The following is a 17,924-nucleotide window of genomic DNA, read 5'->3' on the forward strand; positions in this document are numbered from 1 at the left end:
CTTAGAGACTCTAATTTCAAATAAGGACGAAGAGCAATGCCTTCTACTGCAGTCTTCTAAAATGTTATTATGAAAGCTCAGGTACATGAAAAGGGGTAAAAATGGAAAGCAAAAAACAACAACAATGTTTGTAATGAAAATAACCATACTGTATAGAGATATAAATACATTTACCCAAACTCAACATCACTTACTTTCTCTCCTTCCAGGCCTAATGGTCCAGAAATACCAGGAAGTCCAATGAAACCCTGAAAATTGTAACATCACAATTTCATGTCAGTTCTGTAGGACGGTATTCCATTACAAACTCTGAGGTTTAGCAATCTAATACTGATTATTTTCTTTTGTCACATTTGAACACAAATAACATACGTTGCTGTACAATAGAGGATTTTAAGGTCAAACTATGAATTATGTATTATTTATGCACAATTTATCTGCACTACTAATCAAAAGTTAGACAAGTTTTTGGCACGCTTGGGCCAATATTTAGCTAGAGCTACAAAAACATATCCAACCTATGGACAGAGGTGGGTAGAGTAGCCAGAAATTGTACTCAAGTAAGAGTACTGTTACTTTAGAGATTTATTACTCAAGTAAAAGTAATGAGTAGTCACCCAAATATTTACTTGAGTAAAAGTAAAAAGTATGTTGTGAAAAAACTACTCAAGTACTGAGTAACTGATGAGTAACATACACACACATATCATATATATATATATATATATATATATATATATACACATATATGCACATACATTGATATATACAGTATATCATTTATATTTATTTATTTTGCCGTTTTTGTTTACATGTTAAAGGTGTTTTAATGAATATACATGCATGTTTAACACAAATAGATTCCTTTCTTTCATGTTGACAAGAATATAAGTTGGTGTATTACCTGATTCTGATGACTTGCATTGATTGTAATCAGACAGCAGTGCTTAACGTCCACGTTTTCAAATGCAGGAGAAAAAAAGTTCCTCCTTTCTGTCTAATACCACATGAAAGTGGTTGGTTTCTGGTATCTTATTTGTCCAGCTTCCATATTCGTTTTCACACACTTTACAAGAAATACATTGGCGGCAAATTCCGTAGCTTGCTAGCTTGTTTGCGCTGGCTTTCGGAGACTCTTATTTTGAAAGCGCAGGCGCGATGGAGCGGCACTTTTATTGTAAAGACAGGAACTGTACAGTCAGTCTTTAGGCTTGTGACGGGATGTACGTTTGAAATAAAAAAGTGTCTTTTTTCCTTCACACTTTTGATTGATTGATTGAAACTTGTATTAGTAGATTGCACAGTACAGTACATATTCCGTACAATTGACCACTAAATGGTAACACCCCAATAAGTTTTTCAACTTGTTTAAGTCAGGTCATGTGACCGCCTGGCTCTGTTTGATTGGTCCAACGTCACCAGTGACTGCATCTGATTGGTGGAACAGAGTCAAACGTCACTAGTGACTGCATTTTATTGGTGGAACGGAGTGAAACGTCACCAGTAAGGCAGGCTCTATGAAGGTCTGTCTGACAGACCAAAACAAAGAAAGCGTGCATTAACAGATCGATAAAAATTAGTAGCGAGTAGCGAGCTGAATGTAGATAAAAGTAGCGGAGTAAAAGTAGCGTTTCTTCTCTATAAATATACTCAAGTAAAAGTAAAAGTAAGTTGCATTAAAACTACTCTTAGAAGTACAATTCATCCCAAAAGTTACTCAAGTAGATGTAACGGAGTAAATGTAGCGCGTTACTACCCACCTCTGCCTATGGATTTATCAGGTTAGCACAACACAACACAAAAACTTGACTGTGCATTACAGTATATGCGAGATTATGTAATAGTTCTTAAGACCTGCTCAGTGGCCTTGTGGTTAGAGTGTCCGCCCTGAGACTGGAAGGTCGTGAGTTCAAACCCTGGCCTTGTCATACCAAAGACTATAAAAATGGGACCCATTGCCTCCCTGCTTGGCACTCAGCATCAAGGGTTGGAATTGGGGGTTAAATCACCAAAATGATGCTCGAGTGCGGCCACCACTGCTGCTCACTGCTCCCCTCATCTCCCGGGGGGTGAACATGGGGATGGGTCAAATGCAGAGGGTAATTTCACCACACCTAGTGTGTGTGTGACTATTGTTGGGACTTTAACTTTAACTTTACTTTTATAATGTGAAAAAAATGCACTGTTCTCGTACACAAAGAGGTATAGTAACAGGTTCAAGTTTTATTTTTATATCAATGCAAAGACAAGTCATGGACAAAGATTTTGGTGGGACTTAAATTTTGTCCTTTAAGAACTTTGCTGTTCAATTTTTTTGTGTGCTTGTTATTTCAGTACATAACAGACACATGTTGAATGTTTTCTTAAATGCTGAGGCATCAGAATGATTAAAATAACAAAGTGAACTTTCGTCCTCAACTGTGTACCATTTTGTGCACCCCTGTTATTTTTGTTCTCAAAATAAAATTTAGTGGGATGAAACCAGTTGATTATTTTTAATTTTTTAAATATTGCAACCTTGAGAATTAGATGCTGAATTTCAAGGTGCTATTTAATAAAGTAAAAATACTAATGTGAATGGTAATTGTGGTCACAATAATCGTGACATTTTGTATTATGTAGTCATTACGCCTTGTAAAGTTATGGTTATAATTAGGGATGTCCGATAATGGGTTTTTGACGATATCCGATATTCCGATATTGTCCAACTCTTTAATTACCGATACCAACCGATACCGATATCAACCGATATATACAGTCGTGGAATTAACACATTATTATGCCTAATTTGGACAACCAGGTATGGTGAAGATAAGGTCCTTTTTTTTAAATTAATATAATAAAATAAGATAAATAAATTAAAAACATATTCTTGAATAAAAAAGAAAGTAAAACAATATAAAAACAGTTACATAGAAACTAGTAATTAATGAAAATTAGTAAAATTAACTGTTAAAGGTTAGTACTATTAGTGGACCAGCAGCACGCACAATCATGTGTGCTTACGGACTGTATCCCTTGCAGACTGTATTGATATATATTGATATATAATGTAGGAACCAGAATATTAATAACAGAGAGAAACAACCCTTTTGTGTGAAAGAGTGTAAATGGGGGAGGGAGGTTTTTTGGGTTGGTGTACTAATTGTAAGTGTATCTTGTGTTTTTCATGTTGATTTAATAAAAAAAAAAAACGAAAAAAAAAAGAAGAAAAAAACGATACCGATAATAAAAAAACGATACCGATATTTTCCGATATTACATTTTAAAGCATTTATCAGCCGATAATATCGGCTCGATATTATCGGACATCTCTAGTTATAATATACTATTAGCAACAGTCTCCTCGCAAAGTAGTCAAGTCTTTCTTGACAAGCTGCTTTCACCAACTTTTCCTTTGTTTTCATTGTGTTTCTTCTCTGTAATCTCTCGGTCTGAGAGCATCCCTACTTTCAACAAAAAAGTCTGTCTTTGGAGCTGTCCTGGAGCTTTGACTAACAACAAAAGTACATATGCAGTACTCCATCCAGTGTGTCACAAATATAACTCAGCTCTCGCTGGCTTTCTGGAGCAAGATTGAAGGCCTGACACTGTTCTAATCCTTTCAGGAAATGAAGTATTAACTGCTGCTGAAGGAAAAAAGAAGGAATGAGAGCAGAGAGCTACCGGTACTTACTCGAACCCCTTTAGGCCCCGGGTTACCTTCTGGCCCGGCATTACCCTGCAAATACAGAAACACTGGTGACAAAAACTTATTTGGGATGTTCCCAAATGACATTTTCTCACTACATCACAAAGTCTAGTTGAAATAATGGGAAAGAAAACTCATTGTTTACTTTATTGACCATGTTACTGTACTGTACTGACAAAGAAGTGAAGAGTTTCCAAAGCTATGCTGTACATAAAGAGTAAGATTTTTTTTTTTTTTGTAGAATCAAAGAGGTTTAATGAATGACCAAGAACCATATTTTTGTATTTTTCACTGCACCTGCCTGCCAGGGTAACCTGCAGCCCCAGCTTCCCCAAGTAGTCCTGGTACGCCCTACAAACAGACAACCAAAGAGAGAGAGGGGGAAGGAATGAATGAACAGTGAATAGGGAGATTAGATAGACATAAAAAGCCAAAGAGTAGAAACACAAACCCCAACCAGAGTTGCCAAAGGTGGGATAAAACAAGCACTGTTCATTCCAGACAGACTCCCCCAAGACAAACCTCATCTGCGAACTGTTCATTTCTGCACCACTTCAACCAACCTGGCACACTATTGAAGTTACACTTTTCATTATTTGAGTTGGTTTGATTACTTACATGTAGTTTTAGTCAACAAAGTTCAATCATAACAGGCCCAATTTATATGGCATGATCATTGTATAATATAGTGTTATACAATATTATTTTATATAACCATACCTAACTATCCATAACTATTAGCTATATTATACTGCATTATATAGTTTCATGATAACAAATTAAATTAAAGCTGCAAGCAGCGATGGACTGGGCCGACTTTGACGGCACATAAAATCCAAACCGGAGCAGTAATTAAAACTCTTTGGTCAACTTTTAATCAGAAGGGTTCAATCTCTCTCCTGTGCTAGTTTGAAGCCGACACGACAAACAAGCTCAGAGGAGATAATGTTTGAAAAAAGGTGACCGGTTTTTACAAAACTTCTTGTTGATTTTTGCTGGGGGATGTCAATATATGAAATGTAGGTCTAAGTGAGACCTACATAGAGGTTTTTGTTTCATGTCTCTATGACATTCGTACTGGAAGTTGCAGGCAGTTTTGTCTGAGTTTTCTTCCTAGGAGATGTTGTGTCTGTGTTTTCTTCCTAGGGGGCGCTAGAACGCAATTTTGAGTTCTGGGGTTGGTTTTTTTTTTTTTAGATCGCAATGTTTGCCAGTCCTGATGTGTGTGTCAAGTTTGGTGAGTTTTGAAGCATGTTAAGGGGGTCAAATTACAGCTCAAAAAGGCAAAAGTGACAGTTTTTACTAACATTTTGTTTTGAAGGGGGAATTGCCAACTTCCTGTTGATTTTTGCTGAAAAATGTCAATGTATGAAATCTAGGTCTAAGGCAGACCTACATAGAGGTTTTTGTTTCATGTCTCTACGACATTCCTACCAGAAGTTATAAGCAGTTTTGTCTGTGTTTTTTCCTTCGAGGGCGCTAGAGCGCAATTTTGAGTTTTGGGGTTTGGTTTTTTGATTAGATGGCGATTTTTGCCAGTCCTGATGTGTGTGTCAAATGTGGTGAGTTTTTAAGCATGTTAAGGGGGTGAAATTACAGCTCAAAGAGGCGGCGGAATAATAATAATAATTAAAGCTGCAAGCATCGATGGACGGGACCGACTTTGACAGCACATAAAATCCAAACCGGAGCAGTAATTAAAAGTCTTTGGTCAACTTTTATTTAGAAGGTTTCGATCTCTCTCCTGTGCTAGTTTGAAGCTGACACGACAAACGCGCTCAGAGGAGATAATGTTTGAAAAAAGGTGACTGGTTTTTACAAAACTTTTGTTTTGAAGGGGGAATTGCAAACTTCCTGTTGATTTTTGCTGGGGGTTGATGAAATATAGGTCTAAGTGAGACCTACATAGAGGTTTTTGTTTCATGTCTCTACGACATTCGTACAGGAAGTTACATGCAGTTTTGTCTGAGTTTTCTTCCTAGGAGCAGTTGCGTCTGTGTTTTCTTCCTAGGGGGCGCTAGAACGCAATTTTGAGTTTTGGGGTTGTTTTTTTTTATTAGATCACAATTTTTGCCAGTCCTGATGTGTGTGTCCAGTTTGGTGAGTTTTGAAGCATGTTAAGATGGTCAAATTACAGCTCAAAGAGGCGGCGGAATAATAATAATAAAACCTTACAATTACAATAGGGTCCTCTGTCCCAAAGGGACATTGCAGTCCCTAATAAAACGCACGAAATACAATAGGGTCCTCTGTCCCAAAGGGACATTGCGGTCCCTAATTATGAAACCTACTTGTTCTCCTGGAAGTCCAGGTGGTCCTGGATAACCTTTGGGACCCTTGAGAATAGAAACAAGCAAATGCATTTCAGTACATACTTTACAAAAGATATATAATTATTGTAGATCTGACAGAATCAAGACCAAAAAGTAATCTGTTACCTAGTTGTTAATATAATCATGGCCCAGTAGGAATGCTATATGAGTTAGACATAACATAAATGCAGCAATGAAACTCGTCGTACAGTCAAATACAGTCAAACCTGTGATAGCGACGACCTGTCTATGGTGGCCACGAAAAAAACGATCCCGCAGAGAAAGGTAGTACCATAAATCTTTTACCACTTATTGGTAAATTAGTTATACTTGTATAGTGCTTTGCTACCTTCAAGGCACTCAAAGCGCTTTGGCACTATTTCCTCATTCACCCATTCACACACACCTACACGCTGATGGCGGGAGCTGCCATGCAAGGCGCTAACCACAACCCATCAGAAGCAAGGGTGAAGTGTCTTGCTCAAGGACACAACGGACGTGACTAGGTCGGTAGAAGCTGGGGATCGAACCAGGAACCCTCAGGTTGCTGGCACGGCCACTCTCCCAACCGTGCCACGCCGTCCCCAATAGTATGCCGTATTTTGCATCCTTTGAGAGTTGTTTTACTCCAGCAGCCACTGTTTCCGGGAGAGGACGCAAAGAAAAAGCGCTGTGGTCTCAATACCACAGTTTTGACTAAAAACTGGATTTTCCTTACCACTAATTGTGATCACAGCTACAGGATAGCTTGCTATAACATATTCGACTTGAAATCTACCCGGCGGGAGGTACAGATTTGCTGAAGCAAGCGAAGCAAAGGTACCGAAAGCCAAGGGCTAGCTAACTGAAAGTATGCTAAACACTGAAACTGCAAGAGTTGTACACATTTTAAGCGTTTCTGACCACACAGAGGATCTACAAACCCCGTTTCCATATGAGTTGGGAAATTGTGTTGGATGTAAATATAAACCGAATACAATGATTTGCAAATCCTTTTCAACCCATATTCAATTGAATGCACTAGAAAGACAAGATATTTGATGTTCAAACTCATAAACTTTCTTTTTTTTTGCAAATAATAATTAACTTAGAATTTCATGGCTGCAACACGTGCCAAAGTAGTTGGGAAAGGGCATGTTCATCACTGTGTTACATGGCCTTTCCTTTTAACAACACTCAGTAAACGTTTGGGAACTGAGGAGACACATTTTTTAAGGTTCTCAGGTGGAATTATTTCCCATTCTTGCTTGATGTACACCTTAAGTTGTTCAACAGTCCGGGGGTCTCCGTTGTGGTATTTTAGGCTTCATAATGCGCCACACATTTTCAATGGGAGACAGGTCTGGACTACAGGCAGGCCAGTCTAGTACCCGCACTCTTTTACTATGAAGCCACTTTGATGTCACATGTGGCTTGGCATTGTCTTGCTGAAATAAGCAGGGGCGTCCATGGTAACGTTGCTTGGATGGCAACATATGTTGCTCCAAAACCTGTATGTACCGTTCAGCATTAATGGCGCCTTCACAGATGTGTAAGTTACCCATGTCTTGGGCACTAATACACCCCCATACCATCACAGATGCTGGCTTTTCAACTTTGCGCCTCTAACAATCCGGATGGTTCTTTTCCTCTTTGGTCCGGAGGACACGACGTCCACAGTTTCCAAAAACAATTTGAAATGTGGACTCGTCAGACCACAGAACACTTTTCCACTTTGTATCAGTCCATCTTAGATGAGCTCAGGGCCAGCGAAGCCGACGGCGTTTCTGGGTGTTGTTGATAAATGGTTTTCGCCTTGCATAGTAGAGTTTTAACTTGCACTTACAGATGTAGCAACCAACTGTAGTTACTGACAGTGGGTTTCTGAAGTGTTCCTGAGCCCATGTGGTGATATCCTTTACACGCTGATGTCGCCTGTTGATGCAGTACAGCCTGAGGGATCGAATGTCACGGGCTTAGCTGCTTACGTGCAGTGATTTCTCCAGATTCTCTGAACTCTTTGATAATATTACGGACCGTAGATGGTGAAATCCCTAAATTCCTTGCAATAGCTGGTTGAGAAAGGTTTTTCTTAAACTGTTCAACAATTTGCTCACGCATTTGTTGATAAAGTGGTGACCCTCGTCCCATCCTTGTTTGTGAATGACTGAGCATTTCATGGAATCTACTTTTATACCCAATCATGGCACCCACCTGTTCCCAATTTGCCTGTTCACCTGTGGGATGTTCCAAATAAGTGTTTGATGAGCATTCCTCAACTTTATCAGTATTTATTGCCACCTTTCCCAACTTTTTTGTCACGTGTTGCTGGCATCAAATTTTAAAGTTAATGATTATTTGCAAAAAAAAAAATGTTTATCAGTTTTAACATCAAATATCTTGTCTTTGTAGTGCATTCAACTGAATATGGGTTGAAAATTATTTGCAAACCATTGTATTTCGTTTATATTTACATCTAACACAATTTCCCAACTCATATGGAAACATATGTTTGTACTTAAGAGAGTAAAAAAATCCAATTTATTTGCCGTAATAGAGGTGACTATAATTAAATTAGGGAAGGGATACAGACTATGTATGAATATAGACAATTAGCTGCTAGCTTGTCAGCTGAGGACTAATAAATAAATAAATTATTAGCCAAAGGGGATCAGCGTTTGTAATCATCATTCAAAAGCATAGGCAGATACTTTTTCAAGAAAATCAGCCGACACTGAACAGTGGACGTTTGATCGGCAGAACCCTTGTAAATATCATAAAAATGTTTTTGTATATTTCTACTTTGGGTAAGGAGCTGAACAAGTTTTGTAAACGCTGATGAAAAGTGTTTTAGTGTTTGGTTAATCTGAGATGTTTTGTTTCTCCCAGTTAGTTTGAGAGAGCTGTTAAGCAGATGTTTTGGGGGCTTAACGATACAGTTCAAGGACAGGTAAATATATTTTGAGGTGGTGCCACTGATTCTGCTGCACGCTGAGGTGACACATGAACCTTCACCCTCAATAAAAGTCACACTTGGGGGTAAAGAGCGTATAACCTTAGTCTGTCATTTACTCTAAAAATACTTCAACAGGGCAGTTTGTGCTTTGGCTATATTGGGTTTAGCTACTGCAAACACAAAGACATCCTCATAGGAAGCAAGGTGAAGGTCAGCTATGAGGGGATCCTGCTCAAAATTTTAAGAATCTACTTGAACAGCAGTGTAGTGTATCCATCGAGATAGCGATGGTAAATATAGCCTAAGAGTGAGCACTACTTACAGGGAAACGGTTGTGAAGTTGTTGCTGTGCAAACTGGAGCCCGAATGAAATTTTATCATCCATCTCTAGGACCGTTAAGTGGACGTCTAAGTTGTAACAAGGGGTGGATTGAATATTAAGAGAAAATGAATGTATAACATGACAGGTAAAGACAAAGCCATGAATTAATTATCAGTCAAGCCAGTTCACTTGTGACTTTTGTCAAGACCAGACCTTAGACGACATGCATGAAACAGTCCAGTTCAATTCTGGACATGCTGTACTTTTTTGAGTCTGTGTATAATCAGAAATTATTGCAGTGATGGAAGACATTAGGTTTCAAAAAGTTCCACAGGCATGTACAATGTATGGAGGTTTAGGGATTGGTCTTCCATTGCAACATGTCTTATTTTATTGATTAGCACACACAACCTGAGATGCCTTTAATTGGCTCATTGACCCGGGAACTGGGTGGCTTTCAAATGACCCTTGACGTTAAAGCATAATATATTTTACTGACACATCTCCTCTCAAAACTCTAAAGCTCTGGTTAGGAAAAAGCAGCACAAGAGAAAAACTAAGTGCATATTGTCAGAGAATAGTCAAGAGTCATATTGAGACAAATTAAAACTAAAATGTCGACACTGTGCATACAATATTTCTTACAATGGTTTAATAGAGCAAGCCAGAGTGGGCTATTAAAGGCATCATGCATGCATGAACCCTAAGCAAATAACATGATCATTTCAAACCTAATATACTCAATAACAGTGAGTTAATCAATGTGAGCTATAACTATTTTTATATACTAAAACAGACTGAATCTTACCAGCGAGCCTGGAAAACCATCAGGACCTGGCAGACCTGGTGGACCTTTATCGCCCTATTGAAAGAAATAACAGAGAGAAATGTGATACTAAAACATTGCAATAGGTAAGTATGGTCATGAAAATGTGTAAAATAAAAGATATCTGGACTGATTAATCTGTGAAGAGAATTGACTAGCTTTTCAGTGAAATAAATAACCGCTTATTTTATCGAACAAAACATGGAAAGTATTGGAATTGTGGGAGCCGATGATGAAAAAAAATGAATGTATAGGAACGCTGAAAAGACACTGTGCGCATAATTAAATGAAGATGTGTAACTGTGCTGCTCTGGAAAATATGAATTACAGTTGAAAAAAAAAGAGACAAAAAAGACACATGTGAAACGGGAAAACACGCGAGAAAAAGAAAGAGGTCCTCCCACAATCATAGAAACAAACAAGAACAGAGTAGTCAGTGTTGTACCTTTTCTCCTGGTGGAGCTTGGCCTGGAGACAGCCCTGGGTCTCCTTTTGCACCCTAGGATGAAGACATGGTCAAAGGTTAAGGACAGCATCCCGAATCTGTTTCACATCCATCTGCGACTGACAAGAAGCATTGTTGTTCTATTTCTGTCATCTCAAAACAACCCCAGGCATCATTTTATTTTACTCATGTTAAAGCAACAAATCATAAGGTTCATGCATTTGGGCGTGAGCTTGCAGGAAGTTTTTGGATCAGAATCACATTCAGAATCAGAAATACTTTATTAATCCCCGAGGGGAAATTAAAATTTTCAGCACAATCCTCTGAATGCTATTTTTTTCACTTTTTTTTAACAGTGGGCCTTTTATAAATCACAGATTGACAAATGTACTAATGTGGGCATTTCTAGTTCATGTTCACTGCAATGCCCCTCCTCTCTGTTCTGCTCTCTTGTGCCGATGCCTGGAGCCTCCAGTGTCATGTATTCTTGTTGCATGCTCTGATGTCTATATAATAGGTGTTTCTGTGTTTATTTGTCTATGACATTTTACATACATTTTGTCAGCATGAGCCAGGTAGCACAAGTTGGATTAGCGGTTAAACTCTGACGAAAAAGACAGCACTGTTGCAAAATTACAACTTGGTTTGAGGAAACACAAGATACTGGCATGCGCCCAATACCACAACACCACGTGTTTTATGAAGTGACATAAACGCTGGCTTTTTATGCAGCTCTGTATTGATCCAAGAAATGGCAGGTGTACCTAAATTAATGAAGTTCGTTTCTGCTGTGACTGAAAACGAAATAGTACGTTTTGAAAAGATGAATTCTGATACTTTTGGAGAGGGTGGTGCGTGGTTTCATTTGCAGTCTGGGAACACCTTCACACACACGGACCGTTTGCAGATGGACTCAAAAAACGGGTTATTAATGTGACTGTAAAACAAAATGTAAACAAAATTTACAAAAACCATAACCAATACTTATCTAGACCATAAGGATGTGGGGAATCATTCTGGGTCCCCTTTAACATCAGCAATTGTGGTAGGTCAAAATTAGGGCTGTGCTGATAAAAGGATATCAATATATATCGCGATAAACACGTAATCGATATCAAAAAAAAAAAAAAAAAAAAAATATATATATATATATATATATATATATATATATATATATATATATACAGTCGCGATCAAAAGTTTACATACACTTGTAAAGAACATAATGTCATGGCTGTCTTGAGTTTCCAATCATTTCTACAACTCTTATTTTTTTGTGATAGAGTGATTGGAACACATACTTGTTGGTCACAAAAAATATTCATAAAGTTTGGTTCTTTTATAAATTTATTATGGGTCTACTGAAAATGCGAACAAATCTGCTGGGTCAAAAGTATACATACAGCAATGTTATTTTTAGTTACATGTCCCTTGGCAAGTTTCACTGCAATAAGGTGCTTTCGGTAGCCATCCACAAGCTTCTGGCAAGCTTCTGATTGAATTTTTGACCACTCGTCTTCAAAATTAATGCAGTTCAGCTAAATTTTTTATTTTTTTTTTTTTTTGACATGGACTTGTTTCTTCAGCATTGTCCACACATTTAAGTCAGGACTTTGGGAAGGCCATTCTAAAACCTTAATTCTAGACTGATTTAGCCATTCCTTTACCACTTTCGACGTGTGTTTGGGGTCATAGTCCTGTTGGAACACCCAACTGCGCCCAAGACCCAACCTCCGGGCTGATGATTTTAGGTCGTCCTGAAGAATTTGGTGGTAATCCTCCTTTTTCATTGTCTCATTTACTCTCTGTAAAGCACCACTTCCATTGGCAGCAAAACAGGCCCAGAGCATATTACTACCACCACCATGCTTGACGGTAAGCCTGGTGTTCCTGGGATTAAAGGCCTCACCTTTTTTCCTTCAAACACATTGCTGGGTATTGTGGCCAAACAACTAAATTTTTGTTTCATCTGACCACAGAACTTTCTACCAGAAGGTCGTATCTTTGTCCATGTGATGCCCCTGCTCTTCAGGGGATTTTTTTATTTTTATTTAAATCCCCTGAAGAGCAGAAACCTGCGAAAAAGGCTTGTAGGGATGAAATAGCCTCTGTGTTTTTCCTGACCTAACGTATAATCTGCTCTACCCCGTATTGAGCACTGTGTAACGGATAAACCACAGAAACCTAGACTATATATATATATATATATATATATATATATATATATATATATATATATATATATATATATATATATATATATATACATACATGTATATATGTATATATATATATATATATACATACATACATACATACATACATGTATACATATATATATATATATATATATATATATATATATATATTATTTTTTTATTTTTATTTTGGTGGGGTGTCGGAAGAAATCTGAAAGGATGAAGCATGGATGGTTGCATGAACAAAGGTACTCGCGGTCTGTTAACTTAGCAAAACAAGAAGCGATCACTGTACAATGGAAGGGACACGTTAACAGCCAGTAACGTAACAGTCATTGGCTAAACTATCATATCATTTAAGTCATAACTAAACTATCAAGTTTAGTTATTCCATCTTCCTGTCTCGCTGTTAATTCTCTGCATGGAGTGAGAAAATAAACTAAGAATGAGTGCTGCAGGAAGCAAAGAAATTGCAGATAAAACAGGAAAAGTCACCTCGACGGTATGGCAGATTTTTATTTTTTTTTCAAATGAACCGTAGTCCTTCGCCGCTTTTATCTTTCCAACCCTTGTCCGATTCCTATTCGCATGTATGGAAACAACAGGCAGGAACTAAAGTGCAGGACAGTGTAAATAAACAAAATAACACAATATAACACATGTTCTACTTTAAAATAAAAAATGGGTCCAATAATAAATAGTAATTACTACATAACATTCATTTCAATACTTTAATAGGAATAACAGACCTAATACACAGACCACATAACTTACTGGCACTAAATCTTCACAAAATACTTTTTCTTAGATTTCTCTCTGTTTACCTTTTCACACTTTGCACTATTTTGTTTCACTTGATTAAATAGTTCTTACATAATCCTTATTTTTGTACTTTAATTTAAAGAGGTTACTGTTAAGTGTTTATTGTGATTTTAGATTTTGTTTACATTGATTGAGTGTTTTCCATGGTTGTGTCGACATTTCCTTTCCTTTCTGCCTTGATAGCTGAGGGGATTAAAAGGAGAGGAAGGTTATTGATGTCAAGACTAGGACTATGGTGGGGTTTGTTTTCCCGTGGTGCAAAGCGACTGGACCGAACACGACATGAAGGTAATGACATCTTTTAATTAATCTATCAAAAGGTGAAAACAAAAGGCGCGCACAAGGCGGGGAACAAACTTGGCTAATAAAACAAAATTAGCACAAAGGCATAACTATGGACATAAAACAAAACTTGCAAACTATGGCATGAATAAAGAAAACTTACTTGGAACGAGAAAAAAAGCATGAAAAAAAGCAGCATGGATCATCAGCATGAATAACAAGGGTGTGTAAAGGGTGATTTCGCCAGACAGACTGCCTGGCAACTGGAAGCTTAAATAATACCGACATGATTAGTGAAAGGTGCGCGAGTGCAAAACGTGAGACAGGTGAAACTAATGAGTAATCATGGAAACAAAACAAGCAAGAGTGCACAACCAGGAACTAAAAAGAGTCTAAAAAAACAAACAGCACATGGCCAAACAAAAACATGATCAACAGACATGACAATTGAAATGAAAATGTTAACAATCTTGATATTTTTCTCCTGGTTCATATTTTCCATAGGTCATAAATATATCAATATTTATTGATAAAAAAAAACATATTTCGTGATACAGTTTCCAGTCATATTGCCGAGCCCTCGTCATTTTTTTTTCTTTTTGGGATGTAGAGAAAAAACAAGTCCTGTAGAAGATTTTAACTTGACCAGACACTTGTCACCAACAAGACTCTGGCATTAATCTGTCATGATACTTGACCACTCTTTTTTGGCAGACTTGGTAGAGTTAATTTAAAACCTTTGATATACTGACACTGATCCAACTTTCAAGCATAGTCCACAAATGTTCAACGCGGGTGAGGTCGAGGGTTTGGGAAGGCCATTCCAAAAGCTTAATGTTGCCCGCTGTGCCTATTCTAAAACCAGTTTTGATGCGTGTTTTGGATTATTGTCCTGTCGTAAAGCAATTGTGTCCAAGTTTCAGTCATGTACTGTAGCTGTTAATATGAGGTGACGTTGAAGAATTTTGAGGTCGTCCTCTTTCATTAGTGACGCTGGCTTGAGGCTTGGTTGTCCCTTAACCTGTCAACATATTTCCCTTTTATCTGATGGTGACAATAATATGCTTTCAACCTTGTCTAAGTGAACTGATGGTTTTGTAACTCTTAAGGCTCAAAAAGACTTCTACAAACTTGACGTGTGAATCTATGACTCTCCTTCTTAGCTCTTCACTGAGTTCCTTGGACTTTCCAATTGTTTGCCATTTCAGGAAATAAAGCAGGTTGTCCAAAAACTGGAAGAACACAGCCTGTGCTGTTGTTTTCCTGGGCAAGACATTTCACCGACCAGCGCAGCCCATACTGGTATGTAATTGTGAATTACTGGTAGTGGTCAGAGTCTACTCTAGGGCAGCTGTGACCACAAATGTAGTAAACACCACCAGTGTGTGACTGTGGAGCAGTTTCGTTGACTAAAATGAGACAATAACTAATTTTAAAAAACGCATGTCGCCTAAGACAATGACAAAATTAGCTGACATTTTTGTCAACAAATAAAAATGAGATGAAAATGTTTGCGGAAAATATATCCAATCATATTTAATTTTTTGTAGATGGGTGGGATGAATTTGGAATACATCCAATCACTGCCCTAAAACAGTACACGAGAGAGTGGATTACAAAGCAGATCCAAGGAGATGCTCTCCTTTTTGACATAGGGAAGCTGTATTTTTCACCACCAAAACAATACTGTATGCACTTAACAAGTACTACATCGGAATATGTGGATATCTGGGAGTAAGAGAAAAGGACTTAAATTGACTAAATGCACTGTAATTTTAGCTGACTAAAATGTTGTGAAATTTAATTAACTAAAACCCAAGGACACAACGGTAGTGAATAGGATGGCGGAAGCGGGGATCGAACCTGGAACCCTCAAGATGCTGGCACGGCCACGCTACCACTATAGAAAGGTATTTAGTGGTTGAAATCTGAGCTTTTGAGTGATATACGGGTTATTACGGTAATCATGGGGACTACATCACAGTAGCCCCATGCAGATTAGGCACAAAGCAGAGTGGGCGGGTTTTGTTTACAAAGCAGCCAGCGTGTGGAAGCAGATTTCTAAAACAGAGCTCTGCAGAAAAGGGATATTAAATCAGATTGTGGGTGTTATTTTACCCGTCGTGTTCATGGTTCGCATTTCAGCATGCATTTTCCTTGATTGTAACTGAAGTGAAAAAGTAAAGAAGGCGCGACGTTGAGAGGTATTATAAGAACGTAGTGTTCACAAAGTACAACAAAGAATAACTTCTGAAGAACTGTGCCTTATTACAATATCAGACACTTTTATGGGTCATGGGTAGGATCAACTAAGCTTCACTTCCTCCTACTCCTTTTTGGACTTGTTGAATTGTTAAATGTAAGTGTGATTGTTCATTGCGCTGTACATTTTTTTAAAACATTTTTTTTAATATTTTATGCTTAATATTCCCCTTTTTTCAGTGCCCTTGACAGTGTTATAGTTATAATTGCCTCTTGTAATTGAGCTACTATGTCTCACACAATTCCCCCTAGGAATCAACAAAGCTTGTCTAAATCTAAGTCTAATGTTTCAAATAAATGCAATTAATTGATTCACGTTCATAGGTTCTTAAAGGCCTACTGAAATGCGATTTTCTTATTCAAACGGGGATACCAGGTCCATTCTATGTGTCATACTTGATCATTTCGCGATATTGCCATATTTTTGCTGAAAGGATTTAGTAGAGAACATCGACGATAAAGTTCACAACTTTTGGTCGCTGATAAAAAAGCCTTGCCTGTACCGGAAGTAGCAGACGATATGCGCGTGACGTCACAGGTTGTGGAGCTCCTCACATCTGCACATTGTTTACAATCATGGCCACCAGCAGCAAGAGCGATTCGGACCGAGAAAGCGACAATTTCCCCATTAATTTGAGCGAGGATGAAAGATTTGTTGATGAGGAAAGTGAGAGTGAAGGACTAGAGGGCAGTGGGAGCGATTCAGAGAGGGAAGATGCTGTGAGAGGCGGGTGGGACCTGATATTCAGCTGGGAATGACTAAAACAGTAAATAAACACAAGACAAATATATACTCTATTAGCCACAACACAACCAGGCTTATATTTAATATGCCACAAATTAATCCCGCATAACAAACACCTCCCCCCTCCCGTCCATGTAACCCGCCAATACAACTCAAACACCTGCACAACACACTCAATCCCACAGCCCAAAGTACCGTTCACCTCCCCAAAGTTCATACAGCACATATATTTCCCCAAAGTCCCCAAAGTTACGTACGTGACATGCACATAGCGGCACGCACGTACGGGCAAGCGATCAAATGTTTGGAAGCCGCAGCTGCATGCGTACTCACGGTACCGTGTCTGCGTATCCAACTCAAAGTCCTCCTGGTAAGAGTCTCTGTTGTCCCAGTTCTCCACAGGCCAATGGTAAAGCTTGACTGTCATCTTCCGGGAATGTAAACAATGAAACACCGGCTGTGTTATCCGGCACACCAGTCAAGGGGTGCATTCTACGGCGGGGGTGCGTTATCCAGCACAACACCTGCCGCAATACACTGCTTCCCACCTACAGCTTTCTTCTTTGCTGTCTCCATTGTTCATTGAACAAATTGCAAAAGATTCACCAACACAAATGTCCAGAATAATGTTGAATTTTGCGATGAAAACAGACGACTTAATAGCTGGCCACCATGCTGTCCCAAATTGTCCTCTACAATCCGTGACGTCACGCGCTGACGTCATCATACCGAGACGTTTTCAGCAGGATATTTCACGCGAAATTTAAAATTGCACTTTAGTAAGCTAACCCGGCCGTATTGGCATGTGTTGCAATGTTAAGATTTCATCATTGATATACAAACTATCAGACTGCGTGGTCGGTAGTAGTGGGTTTCAGTAGGCCTTTAATATTCAGTGTTTTATTGTTCATAGTTAATATTGTAAATTCCACATTCTGTTACGTCTGGATCGCATGTCATGTCCCCAAGATGCAGAAAATACGGCAGAAAAAGCAGTGTGCAGGTAAGATGCTTATTTATTCTTCATAAGTGAGGGAACAAATACAAAAAGGCTGAGGTGCTAATTGCACTAGAAACTGCGGCA

General features: G+C 38.4%; 1 protein-coding gene across 2 annotated transcripts in view; it reads right to left on the bottom strand.

Annotated features, from left to right (window-relative positions):
* The window catches only part of LOC133616842 (uncharacterized), a 271,957-nt gene that overhangs the window by 157,386 nt on the left and 96,647 nt on the right, over positions 1 to 17,924 (bottom strand). For both annotated transcript variants that reach the window (XR_012050812.1, XM_061976458.2), the window contains exons 6-11: positions 10,532 to 10,585; positions 10,069 to 10,122; positions 5,983 to 6,027; positions 3,989 to 4,042; positions 3,677 to 3,721; positions 195 to 248 (exon numbers count right to left, since the gene is read on the bottom strand). Coding sequence is in view for 1 of the 2 variants with exons in the window: in XM_061976458.2 (XP_061832442.2) it covers positions 195 to 248; positions 3,677 to 3,721; positions 3,989 to 4,042; positions 5,983 to 6,027; positions 10,069 to 10,122; positions 10,532 to 10,585 (306 nt within the window). In the remaining variant the exon portion in view is untranslated. The remainder of the gene's footprint in view (positions 1 to 194; positions 249 to 3,676; positions 3,722 to 3,988; positions 4,043 to 5,982; positions 6,028 to 10,068; positions 10,123 to 10,531; positions 10,586 to 17,924) is intronic.

The sequence above is a fragment of the Nerophis lumbriciformis genome, linkage group LG14 (assembly GCF_033978685.3).
Source record: "Nerophis lumbriciformis linkage group LG14, RoL_Nlum_v2.1, whole genome shotgun sequence".
Lineage (NCBI taxonomy): Eukaryota > Metazoa > Chordata > Actinopteri > Syngnathiformes > Syngnathidae > Nerophis > Nerophis lumbriciformis.